Source organism: Tarenaya hassleriana, unplaced genomic scaffold (assembly GCF_000463585.1).
Source record: "Tarenaya hassleriana unplaced genomic scaffold, ASM46358v1 Cleome9, whole genome shotgun sequence".
In the NCBI taxonomy this organism is placed as follows: Eukaryota; Viridiplantae; Streptophyta; class Magnoliopsida; order Brassicales; family Cleomaceae; genus Tarenaya; species Tarenaya hassleriana.
Genome location: NW_010971389.1, coordinates 571,706 through 583,161, shown reverse-complemented (window position 1 = coordinate 583,161; position 11,456 = coordinate 571,706). Strand labels below are relative to the sequence as shown.

The following is an 11,456-nucleotide window of genomic DNA, read 5'->3' as shown; positions in this document are numbered from 1 at the left end:
CCCCCCCCCCCAACCCCCCCCCCCCTCGGCAGGAGCACATACGATCGGATCTGCACATTGCAATGCATTCAACGACAGGTTCAAGAGAGATCGGAAAGGCGAGTTGGAGCTAATCGACAAATCTCTGGACAACGCATACGCAGAATCACTGATGAACAAGTGCTCGTCGGACTCGGCGTCGGTGAGCAACGATCCAGAAACCGCGTTTGCATTCGACAACCAGTACTACAGGAATCTCCAAGCCCACAAGGGGCTGTTTCAGACAGATTCCGTCCTGTTGGAAGACCAGCGTACGAGGAAGATGGTGGAAGACTTAGCCAGCGATCAGGCGAGCTTCTTCGACAAGTGGAGTGAGTCTTTTGTGAAGCTGAGTTTGGTTGGTGTTAGAACTGGTGAAGACGGTGAAGTTAGAAGATCTTGTTCTTCTGTCAACTTATAGAACTTTTTTTTTTTATTATTATTCAAATGCACAAATTCTGAAACGTGAAGGGGAAAAAAGGGTTTTTTTTAAGGAGAAGAAGAATTAATATTTTATATTTTATTTACTGTAATTAAGCTAATGAGCAAAAAAAAAAAAATTATTGCATGAACCCCCAAATGCCCATTTTGAACATTCTTGTTTGTTGCAATGGATTATGTGTTGTATCTAATTTGGGTGTTTGAATTTTCATATTTCATATATTAAATTCTAGTTTTACGGAAAAAAAATTGAGGACTCATCTCTCCATTTATTAAAAATTGTAATCCTCATTCTTATAGGATTGGATTTTTTAAAGCTCTAAAGGAATGCTTCGAGTTATTATTTTCTGCTCTTTGAAGAGCAAAACTATAGGAAAAGAAACAAATAGAAAAATAAAACTCTAACCATTTTATTATTATTGAAGATTATTTCATTAGTAAAAATAAAATCAGATAAATTTCTGATATATATTGTTTTTAATAATTTCGTGTAAATTATAAAAAAAAATCCTTTTTATATTTAATTCTCAAATGACAAATCAACACTGAATCACTAATAAAATAAGCATGAGATTGGGCCTAACATAGTATTGGGCTTTTGTCATTTTGGTCCAAAATATATACAAAGTTCATCACTCTTATCATCATCTGTGAAAACCCTAGCCATCGTCTGTCTCCGTCTCCATCTCATAGATTCCTTACTCCTCTGGTCCTCTCTCTGTTGGTGTATAGAGGGAATCTGCGGCTAGATCTCAGGAATCATGGCGGCTGTTGATGTAGAGGCATGGGCAGCGCGGTTAGGGGTCGATTTATCTCAGGTCGATCTCGATTCTGTCCGTCTTCCTCCCGGGGAGGACTTTGGCATTGTCAGGTGAGATTTTCGGTCGGATATCTGGTTTTTTCTATCATCTGTCTGGTTTCTGAGGAAAATTGTAGGTACAGTTGAACTCCTGGATCATTTATTTTTCTTATGACGCAGTTCGATTCTCTTCTTTGGGGTTCTGGAACGGGGTTGATTGGTATTTTTCACCATTTTGCTGCTAGAGATTTGATATTTGAGGAGAGGGGCAGAATAATTTTGATATTCTCTGATTTGAAGTTGCTAAGAAACTTGTGTTTATGCGTTGATTACGTTATATTTCATTATTTAGTTTGCTCTCGTTCAAAAGCTTTTGATTAGTAATCGCGTGTTATGAACAATGGAGCTGATGTGTTGTGATGTTTTGTCGGAATTGTAGTGATGACGAGGATGTTTACAAGGACGATCAACTGGAATTCGACACTGGGTTTGGTAACATCATCGTGGTTGATCACCTCCCTGTAGTTCCGAAGGAGAAGTTTGAGAAGCTGGAAGGTGTTGTACGTAAAATATACAATCAGCTAGGCGTAATCAAGGAAGATGGAATTTGGATGCCTATTGATCCCGATACCAAGATGACATTGGGCTATTGTTTTATTGAGTTTAATACTCCTGAGGTTGGTGCCTGTCCTTTATGCATAGTTATTGTCTGTATATGACTTCTCTGATGAATTATGTATTCCTTGAAAGTGCTTATAAATCTCTTTCAATTACTCCCAACACAAGATGGGGAATGACCCTCGTGCCAAGTTCTTACAATTCATAGTCAAAACAGTTTACTTTTTAGGATCAGCTGTTTTGAGTTGTGTTTTTAGTTGTTTGTTGGTTTAACACTTTAGGTGTTTGAAACATTTTAAATGGCATCCCTTCTTCCTAGTTTAAGGTATGGATGTAGGAGTTGTACTATATTTTGTTTAGCTTACTCTTGTTTCACTAAAATTCTCTCGATGTCTGTATGTTATGCAGGAAGCTAAGAATGCTAAGGATAAGACTCATGGCTACAAGTTGGACCGGTCTCACATTTTTGCAGTGAATATGTTTGATGATATTGACAGGTTGATGAAAGTTGAAGAGAAGTGGTCTGCGCCTGAAACCAAACCTTACATGCCTGGGGTATGTGTGATTTATCGTAGATTCATGTGTTTTGTTTGATTTGTTGCTTTCCTGTTTTCACCCGCTGCATGAGGATAGGATGAATTGATATTTGAGCTATATGAATAATTAGTTAGATGAAATAAGAACTGTAATGTTGATTTCATACACCTTTGTTGCATGAATTATGTATATTCACTTTTATTCTGATTTTGATTCACATTACTCCCATGTGTCTTCTCATTCCTTCTTGCTGTTTCCACCCTCAGGAGAATCTGCAGAAGTGGCTCACTGATGAAAAGGCCCGGGATCAGTTTGTCATTCGATCTGGTGCTGATACTGAGGTCTTATGGAATGACGCTAGACATTTGAAACCTGAACCTGTTCATAAGCGTACTGTAAGTTGCTAGCGTTTTCCAGTTTCCGGTATACCCTTGGCCTATTGCACACTTGAATCCTTTAAAGGAAATATATGGTTGTGCTGTTATAATTTGAGGCGTAATGGTGCTCTATTCTTCCTGTTCAGTACTGGACGGAGAGTTTTGTGCAATGGTCTCCTCTGGGTACATACTTGGTCACACTTCACAAGCAGGGTGCTGCTGTTTGGGGTGGTGCTACAACTTTCAACCGTCTCATGCGCTATCAGCATCCTCTGGTTTGCTCTACCTAATGATTATTGCATAAATTAGCAATTGTAGTTTCTTTGGTGGCCTCAAGTTTGATTTTGTGTTTTGAACTTTTGATGATTTCTTTGTAGGTAAAACTCGTTGATTTCTCCCCGGGTGAGAAATACTTGGTAACCTACAGTAGCCAGGAACCAAGCAACCCTCGGGATGCAAATGTGAGTTCATCTTTGCCTCTGTTTTTTTCCCCATCTTTTATATCCATTTCATTCAGATACAAAGCATTATTGAAATTTGTCCAATTTACAGAAAGTTGATATAAAAATCTTTGACGTGAGAACTGGAAGACTGATGAGAGAATTCAAAGGAAGTGCTGATGATTTGGCTATTGGAGGAGCTGGTGGTGTTGCCGGTGTCTCGTGGCCTGTTTTCAGGTATTTGCTAAACGTGGTAGTTAAAACTTCGGAATACCTTTCCGCCCAGATGTTTCTTTTTCTAAGCTCAATCATGTACATTTGTTGATGTTTCTGTGCTGGAAAACTTTCCCCAGATGGGCTGGTGGGAAAGAAGACAAATACTTTGCCAAGCTCGGAAAAGGCATGATCTCTGTCTATGAGACCGAGACTTTCAGCCTCATTGACAAGAAATCCATGAAGGTTGATAACATTGTGGACTTCAGTTGGTCGCCTACTGATCCCATCTTTGCACTCTTTGTCCCGGAACTTGGTGGTGGCAACCAACCTGCCAGGGTAAGTTCTGCTTTTAGGCGTTACGCAAATCTTAAACCCTTATTGCTTTTCTGTTTCTCCGATGTAATGTTTGTTTATTACATGTATGTTGGTTTCTTTATCTCCAGGTCTCTCTTGTCCAAATCCCTGGCAAGGAGGAGCTGAGACAGAAGAATCTTTTCAGTGTTAGCGACTGCAAAATGTACTGGCAGGGCAATGGGGAGTATCTTGCCGTTAAGGTCGATCGGTATACAAAAACTAAAAAGAGCACGTACACTGGATTCGAGCTTTTCCGCATCAAAGAAAGGGATATTCCCATCGAGGTTCTTGAGCTGGACAACAAGAACGATAAGATTATAGCCTTTGCCTGGGAGCCAAAGGGTCACAGATTCGCTGTCATTCATGGCGACAGTCCAAGGCCGGATGTCAGCTTCTATTCTATGCGCTCCGCAACCAACACAGGAAAGATTTCGAAGCTCACTACTCTCAAGGGCAAGCAAGCTAATGCCCTCTTCTGGTCACCAACTGGCAAATACATTATTCTCGCTGGGTTGAAAGGCTTCAATGGCCAGCTTGAATTCTACAACGTGGATGAGCTCGAGACTATGGCCACAGCTGAACACTTCATGGCCACCGATATCGAATGGGACCCAACTGGAAGGTCTGTGATTTATTGTTTTAAACATGTGATTCAGAAATCTGTAGTGTTTGGTGATCTGATGTTGTGATTATGGTATGTTTATCTTTTTCCAGGTATGTTGCAACCGCGGTGACATCGGTCCACGAGATGGAGAATGGATTTAACATATGGTCCTTCAACGGAAAGTTGCTTTACCGGATACTGAAGGATCATTTCTTCCAGGTATAACAAACTCTATAATCTTTATAGGCTTTCTGTGTTAAGCTGAATCTGATAAGTAGGGGTGGGCATTTCGGTTTTTGGTTTGGGCTCGGTTCTTCAGTTTTAGAAACTCTATATCCAGTTGTGTTTTATGTTAGATTTGTTTCGGTTTTTAATGATAAAAATGCTTATTCTCTAAAAACTTTTTGCAGTTTTTCAGTTATTTTTATATCATATTCGGGTTTTGTTTGGATTTGTTTTTCGGTTATGAAAATATCATAACCATTCGGTTTTTTACCTGGTTTTAGTTATCGTTTACATTTTATTCGTTTTAGGTAGATTCGATTTATGAATAACTGAACCGAATGCCCACCCCTAGTAAAAACCAGGGGTGGCCATTTGGGTTTTCGTTCTACGTTGGTTTGGTTAAATTCGAGTTTTTTTTTTTATTTCAGTTTTAGGAAAACTATTGCCATTCGGTTTTATGGTGAATTTTGTTCGGTTTGTTTTGGGTTCGAATCGATACAAATATTTACTTTTAAAACAATTTTTTCGGTTGTTTTTTATTCAGTTCGGGTTGGGATTTTCGGTTAGGGATCGGTTCAGTTATTTGGTGGTTATTAACCGATTATATCTCGGATTGATGAATGCAGTATTCGTGGCGCCCGAGGCCGCCATCCTTCCTGTCACCGGAGAAGGAAGAAGAGATAGCGAAGAACCTGAAGAAATACAGCAAGAAGTACGAGGCGGAGGATCAGGATGTGTCGTTGCTGTTGAGCGAGCAAGACAGGGAGAAGAGGAGAGGGCTGAAGGAGGAGTGGGAGAAATGGGTGAAGGAGTGGAAGAAGCTCCACGAGGAAGAGAAGGTCGAGAGGCAAAATCTTCGGGACGGGGAAGAGAGCGACGAGGAGGAAGAGTACGAGGCCAAAGAAGTCGAGGTCGAGGAAGTTATCGATGTCTCCGAGGAAGTTGTTGCTTTCGATTACAGCCAGGATTGAGTTTTTGCCCTTCATTTCCTTTCCTCTTCCTCTTCTTCTTCCTGAATCTTAGGATTATCTTCTTCGGATCTTGAAGATGTTATCTTTTTTTTTTTGCGTTTTCTCAAGGTTTTGGAGAGAATTGTGTTCTATTTATATAATGTATCCTTCTGGAGATTTTTTTTTTATTTTTTTTTTGTCGATTCTGCCTTACGAGTGTTCAGATTCATCGACACATATAATAACCATAGTTTTTATTTTGTTTGGCGACACATTTTCAGATCCCGCAAAAAACGACAAGAAATACTGTTGGCTACAAGCAGTGTGTGATATCAATCGCGAGATATTGTCATCGCTAAAACACCACCTTACATGATCGATCGCCTCCCTCAATCTCTTTATGGGATAAATGTTCGCTTATGTTAATGTAAGATTGAACTAATCATAATTTTTTCCATCAATAACGATTCAAAGCATATCACTGCACACCAAACTCTGCATCATTCCTGATCAGGCCCCTCGAATTTAATTAATAATAGATATAAAAAACCTATTCGGAATGATCAATTTGGTTAATAACCTAATAATCGAACCTATCCAAATCAAATAAGACAACCGTAACCAAATCAAATCCGACATAAAAACTGAAAGTTATGATTTCTCTAAACCCGAAGATATCAAAGCTGAACCAAAGTGAATCGAATAAAAAAATAATCGAAAAAACCAATTTAAACTAAACCAAACCTAATTCAATATAAAAAACGATTCGTTATAGTTTTTCTACACCGAAATAAACGAACAAAAACCCAAAGTGAACCCCTACTAGTAAATATACAAAACCAATAACCCAATCACATTTAAGTCTAATTCAATCTAAATATAGATTAGATATAGATATAAACTAAGTAGAATCCCGAAACAACGATCCCTAATTGCAACAAAGGTAAGCAAGAGAAGCACTTGGTTTAACACGAGTAAAAAACATTAAGAGGTCTTTTCTCTTCTTTTGGTTGGTTTTTATGTTCAGTGTTAAAAAAAATACTATATTTAGGGGTCACGAATCCGTTGTCTAACTAATCCTTTCAAAAAAACAAAACATAAGAGGAGAATATCTCATTGACTGATTTGAGAACTTCTTTCAACGACACAAAGGAAACGATAGGAAAAACGGAGAGAAAGATACATTGTTGCTGCCTTGCCTGGGAGTCTGAGATCTGTCTGAAGAGAAACTTTATCCGCTTCCCGACTTCAAGATATTACTCAACCTGAATATCGTAATTGAATCCCAACACTCATGATACCATACGAAAGAGGAGGAAAATATTCGGAAAAAACGAACATGAAACGAAACATAAAAAGATGAATTCAGGATATCAGAAGAGGAGTATTTTTGGCTCACCAGTCTAAGCCCTCGAAAAGACCTTCACCTTTGACAGCACAAGTTTTGAAGATGGCCCATTGACGACTCTTAATCTTATGCAACTCCAAGGCCTCGGTCACTGCGGCATCATCCAGTGCCCCTGGAAGATCCTGTTCATTCCATGTGATGATGACCCTCAAGACACATCGGTAATAGAATTTTTTTCAAGGAACTAAAACCGACCCAAATATTTATCGGATAAATTAATTGAAGATCTTTTACCCACCAGTAAGAAAAACTGCAGAGGTTAATCGAACACTAACCTGTTTGTTTGCAAATATGAGAACCACTGCACCTTTCAATTCCTCCTCCTATAAGATGGTCGTGAAATTGATTAGACAGACTTAAACACAGACAGAGGGACTACGTTACAGAACAGCAGATAATGACAAGCTAACTTATCATGTAGTTGTCCAGATAAAAGAGCAAGCAAAGCCCCTGCTTTCACAATCGAATTACACCCTCCTTTTGCCCATGGCACTAGCTAAAAATTCAGTTTCACAAAATCTGAATGGCAGAATTCTTACATTTTCAAGTTGAGATTAAAATTGAACTGATATTTTAATGCCCATAGAGAGCCCTCAATCATTCTAGAACTTGGATATGAAAAGTCCTTTACCAGCAAAGTCATAATACAATTATATAAGTATATTCAGCAGCACTTTACCTCCAAAATTGCATGGAACTCCTCTTTCGCCACTCCGATTCGATCTCTATCACTCGAATCAACAACATAGATCACTGCTTGTGTATTTGGGAAATAGCATCGCCAGTATGGCCTGTCACAATCACCAAAAACAAAGGGCCAAGTCAGAGATCCTTCAATTGTTCCTTGGAAAGAAAAAAATTTGGAAAACTCGTTAGCTACCTGATGCTAGTCTGACCACCTGCCACAAGAAAAATTGTAGTAGTTAGTTTGTGAGCTAAAATATTGGAATACCCAAACGTAAAAAAACGGTACATACAGCTCTTTAAAGCACAATGTTCACGCACAGATCATACATGTGTTTTATCCCCAAACAATCAAAATAGCTACAAATTGTGGTACTTAATACTTAAAATCAGTCATAGCCTTTTTACGTCAACTAGAAACCCATTTATCATCCGATTTTCGAATTTCAGGAGTCATATCTCAGTCTTTTCAAGATTATGCAGAAGTAATAGTAGCATGGAATCATGGAACACAACTGTTCGAGATTCAACATGTTATATCAAAATCCTTCATCAATATAACAGATGGATTTTGGATAATGCAAATCAAATAAAATCTCGATCTCGACATTGAATCACTATATACATGAAGAGCAACATTCTATCATCTCAAATCAAATGTGTCATTGCATTTAGATATACTAAAATTGGTTTCAATCCCTAGTTGCTCCCGAAGTCGACTAGTCAACATGAAAGAAAAAATAATGAACCAGAAGAGCCACAGATTGAATCCATTGAAACAGGCTTTAATCTAAAATTTCTCACGACTATACAGCGTAAATCTCGAATTCCCTTCCCAATGAAGAACAACTGTTCGGATCGATCAAATTCGCAGTTGAAACACATTTACCGAAACTTACCCAAATCCCAGACCTGAAACTTGATATTGTTGTACTGCACAGTCTCGACGTTAAATCCAATTGCTGCATATCCAGACAGCAAAATTGTAAAATGTGAAACCAAATCTCGTACCCGATAACACACCAAATCAAAGATCCAACGCAGAATTAAAATAAATGATCCGCAAATATACAAAAAGAGAAAAGCACATACTCGGAATCGTGGATACCACCTCCCCCATCTGAAGCCGATCTGTGAACGCGGAAGACATAACAGCCGAGCTCAGAACAAAAATCATGGAATCGAAAACTCTAGTCATTGAAATGTTGAATCAGTCAAAAGGTGCATCTAGAAGGAGAGAAAGCGCGCGAGACAGAGGACGAGGGGTTTACAGAGGATGGTGGTTTTTCCGGCATTATCGAGACCGAGGACGAGGATGCGAGCTTCTTTGTTGCCGAACAGATTGGAGAACAACCTCGTGAACACGATTCCCATTGTCTAGTTCTTCAGATCAAACGATCTAAGAGAAATTCTACTCCAGGATCATTCGAGCTCAGATCTTCCGTCTCTGAGCAGTGGACGATGAAAAAGATCCGTTTTGCGATTTCATTATTCCCTTCGTTCTGTTTTTTTTTCTTCTCTTCTGCCTAAACCTCCGATCCAATTAGAGGCTTTTAGCGGGCCCAACTATCGATATAAGCCCATTTGAACTACATTGTGATCGGCCTAAACGCAGCCCAGTAATGACATGATCCATATAAAATCATATTTTAGATTTATTTTTATTATGGAACCACCATTTTAATGATTGGTATATATAAAATGTTATTTTGTTGAAGGTGGCAAAATGAGAAGGAAACTCTGTTGCAAACAGAGGCTTTCGGTTAGCACTTGGTTAAAGATAAACCAAGGTCAGATTAGAGGAAATTCAGAAGGTTTCGGTAGAGCCAAAATGCCCACAGATATTAAGTTGGGTATTCTATTTCGAAGATTAGAGGAAACTCATCTGTTTCTGCAACTTCTTCATTCATTCTCTTCTCGATTTCTCTTTGGCAAAACTCGGTTAATCACTTTTCTGCAAAGACACAAAAAAACCAATTCTTCCATAGATTTTAAATTGGGTTGAGTTAGATGGATTAATTCAACTCAAACCAATTATTATTACATTTGGATTTTTGTTCTGAGTTATTTGATTAACCCAATTGATTCAAATAACCTATTAAATATTATATTCTTTTATTATTGATCAGTTTTAATTAAATAAAATATTAAAAAATTACTTATAAATAAAATAAATATATTTATATTACAAAATCAAAATTAAATTAATTTGAACTAAAATAACATATGTTCAAATTCGATATGAAATCGAATATACAAAATTTATTTTAAAATGACAATCGAATTCGAACCAAATATAAAAATAACAAAAAAATTAAAAAAGTATCTTTTAAAAATAAGAATTTATAAGAATATTGAATTCGGATCGAAACGACTCGATCAGATCAATTCAATCCGAAAAAATAAAAAGATTTGATCCAAATCGAATTAGAATTAAAATGAATTGATTTGATTCTAATCGAATTCAATTCGAAACGAATTGGTTTGATTGATTTTATACATATTTTTGGATGAATTTCGGTATAGATAAAAAAAATTTAATTTTGGGATATTAATTATGCATATAAAATTATTTTTTTAGTATTCTAAAATTAGAAAATTTATGGATTGACCTAAAATCGGAGATCACTACGTCTAGGTTATGCTTGATCATGAATTATTCAATGACTATATTCATCGTTTCATCGAACTTAAATATATATATATATATATAGAAAGAAATCCAAAATTCTTATATGATTAATTTACGCAGAATAAATTCGACTGTTGTAATAAATATATTTAAAAAATAAAGAGACGGATGTGGAAAAAAAGAAAAAGAAAGAGAGAGAATAAATAAAAAGGAAAGAAAAGCAATGGAACCTTCTTGCGAGGACGCGGCTGCTCGGCGCCTCGAAGGACAGCTCAGCATTTGTCAAAAAAGTCAACAGAATCATTTCTTATACATTAACTCCTCCGACCCATCGCTTGACACGTGTCCCTCTCCCAGCTGGGAAAAAAACTTTTTTTTAAACAAAGAAGCAAGCTCTGAGAATTTCGGTGGATAAATTTTCGATTAATAAGAAAATGCAAGAATGAACATACAAGTATTATTCACTTACTATATTTTCTTTTCAAATAGATATTGTTTGTTATTGTAGTTAAATATGAATATTTGATTCAGTTTATTCCTAAACATATCTTTACACATTTTGATTTTTTTTTCCCGAATTTATTTTCTTTATTTTATAAAGTATAAAATTCTCTCCTCCATAGTCCATACTGACCTCCTATTTATTTTTTATCAAATTTTTTTTTTCGGGACTTCTCGATTTTATTAGAAAGTATTGCAAAGTTGATATGATTTTAATTCGAGATAATTCAATATTGTGGCTCAAAAGGGTTGGAGTGGAGTGCACTTCATTACCAAAAAAAAATCCCCTTAGAAAAAATAAATGACTCAAGGAATGGACTGCAGATCATCTGTATTGCAGCAAGTTATCTAGGGTATTTTAGTTATGTGAACCACTAAATTTGCCCCCCAAAATAAAACCAATTCATCAAATTAATAAGCTGTGCATTCGTTTTATTCATCTGTATACAGACAAAGATTTCATTTTCTATTGTTTTTCTTTTTTGGAGAAAACATGCTGAAAACAGAGATAACCCACCATTGTTAGGAATTTTTTTTATGTAACAAAATAAGTTAATGATTTGATTTGTTCTATTACTTCAATTCAAACAAATATCGGGCTTAACTAAAGACAACATGTAAAAAGAGGTTTTTAAATCCCCCCCCCCACCCC

At 36.9% G+C, this 11,456-nt stretch overlaps 3 protein-coding genes across 4 annotated transcripts in view; 2 read left to right on the top strand and 1 right to left on the bottom strand.

Moving 5' to 3' along the window:
* Positions 1-509, top strand: part of LOC104803606 (peroxidase 46) — a 2,096-nt gene extending 1,587 nt beyond the window's left edge. The window contains exon 4 of the mRNA XM_010527587.2: positions 33-509. Within this exon, the coding sequence (XP_010525889.1) occupies positions 33-439 (407 nt within the window). The 3' untranslated portion in view covers positions 440-509. The remainder of the gene's footprint in view (positions 1-32) is intronic.
* A 610-nt stretch (positions 510-1,119) lies between these two features.
* Positions 1,120-5,769, top strand: LOC104803605 (eukaryotic translation initiation factor 3 subunit B). Its single transcript, XM_010527586.2, has 11 exons — positions 1,120-1,330; positions 1,698-1,935; positions 2,285-2,431; positions 2,680-2,808; positions 2,937-3,065; positions 3,168-3,251; positions 3,343-3,467; positions 3,584-3,782; positions 3,890-4,422; positions 4,515-4,623; positions 5,256-5,769. Exons 1-11 carry the CDS (start codon positions 1,221-1,223, stop codon positions 5,598-5,600), a joined length of 2,148 nt encoding a protein of 715 aa, XP_010525888.1. The 5' UTR covers positions 1,120-1,220; the 3' UTR covers positions 5,601-5,769.
* Positions 5,770-6,554: 785 nt separating this feature from the next.
* LOC104803604 (ADP-ribosylation factor 1) lies at positions 6,555-9,171 on the bottom strand. 2 transcript variants are annotated; one of them, XM_010527584.2, is made up of 8 exons: positions 8,943-9,171; positions 8,764-8,802; positions 8,571-8,633; positions 7,868-7,886; positions 7,667-7,778; positions 7,263-7,310; positions 6,979-7,109; positions 6,555-6,844 (listed from the first exon to the last, which is right to left on the bottom strand). In XM_010527584.2, exons 1-8 carry the CDS (start codon positions 9,043-9,045, stop codon positions 6,811-6,813), a joined length of 549 nt encoding a protein of 182 aa, XP_010525886.1. In that variant the 5' UTR covers positions 9,046-9,171; the 3' UTR covers positions 6,555-6,810. The 2 variants fall into 2 exon arrangements, with proteins under 2 accessions (XP_010525886.1, XP_010525887.1); XM_010527585.2 differs by having other exon boundaries at positions 8,764-8,861; positions 8,943-9,023.
* Between the last annotated feature and the right edge of the window lie 2,285 nt (positions 9,172-11,456).

Excerpts from the sequence above, each read along its gene's own strand:
- LOC104803604 (XM_010527584.2), bottom strand. The coding sequence starts at position 9,045 with ATGGGAATCGTGTTCACGAGGTTGTTCTCCAATCTGTTCGGCAACAAA. Across the intron at positions 8,803-8,942 it reads CGGAAAAACCACCATCCTCT|ATCGGCTTCAGATGGGGGAG; the intron begins GTAAACCCCTCG and ends CCGCGTTCACAG. Across the intron at positions 7,311-7,666 it reads AGTTCCATGCAATTTTGGAG|GAGGAGGAATTGAAAGGTGC; the intron begins GTAAAGTGCTGC and ends ACCATCTTATAG.
- LOC104803605 (XM_010527586.2), top strand. The coding sequence starts at position 1,221 with ATGGCGGCTGTTGATGTAGAGGCATGGGCAGCGCGGTTAGGGGTCGAT. Across the intron at positions 1,331-1,697 it reads GAGGACTTTGGCATTGTCAG|TGATGACGAGGATGTTTACA; the intron begins GTGAGATTTTCG and ends TCGGAATTGTAG. Across the intron at positions 3,252-3,342 it reads GCAACCCTCGGGATGCAAAT|AAAGTTGATATAAAAATCTT; the intron begins GTGAGTTCATCT and ends TCCAATTTACAG.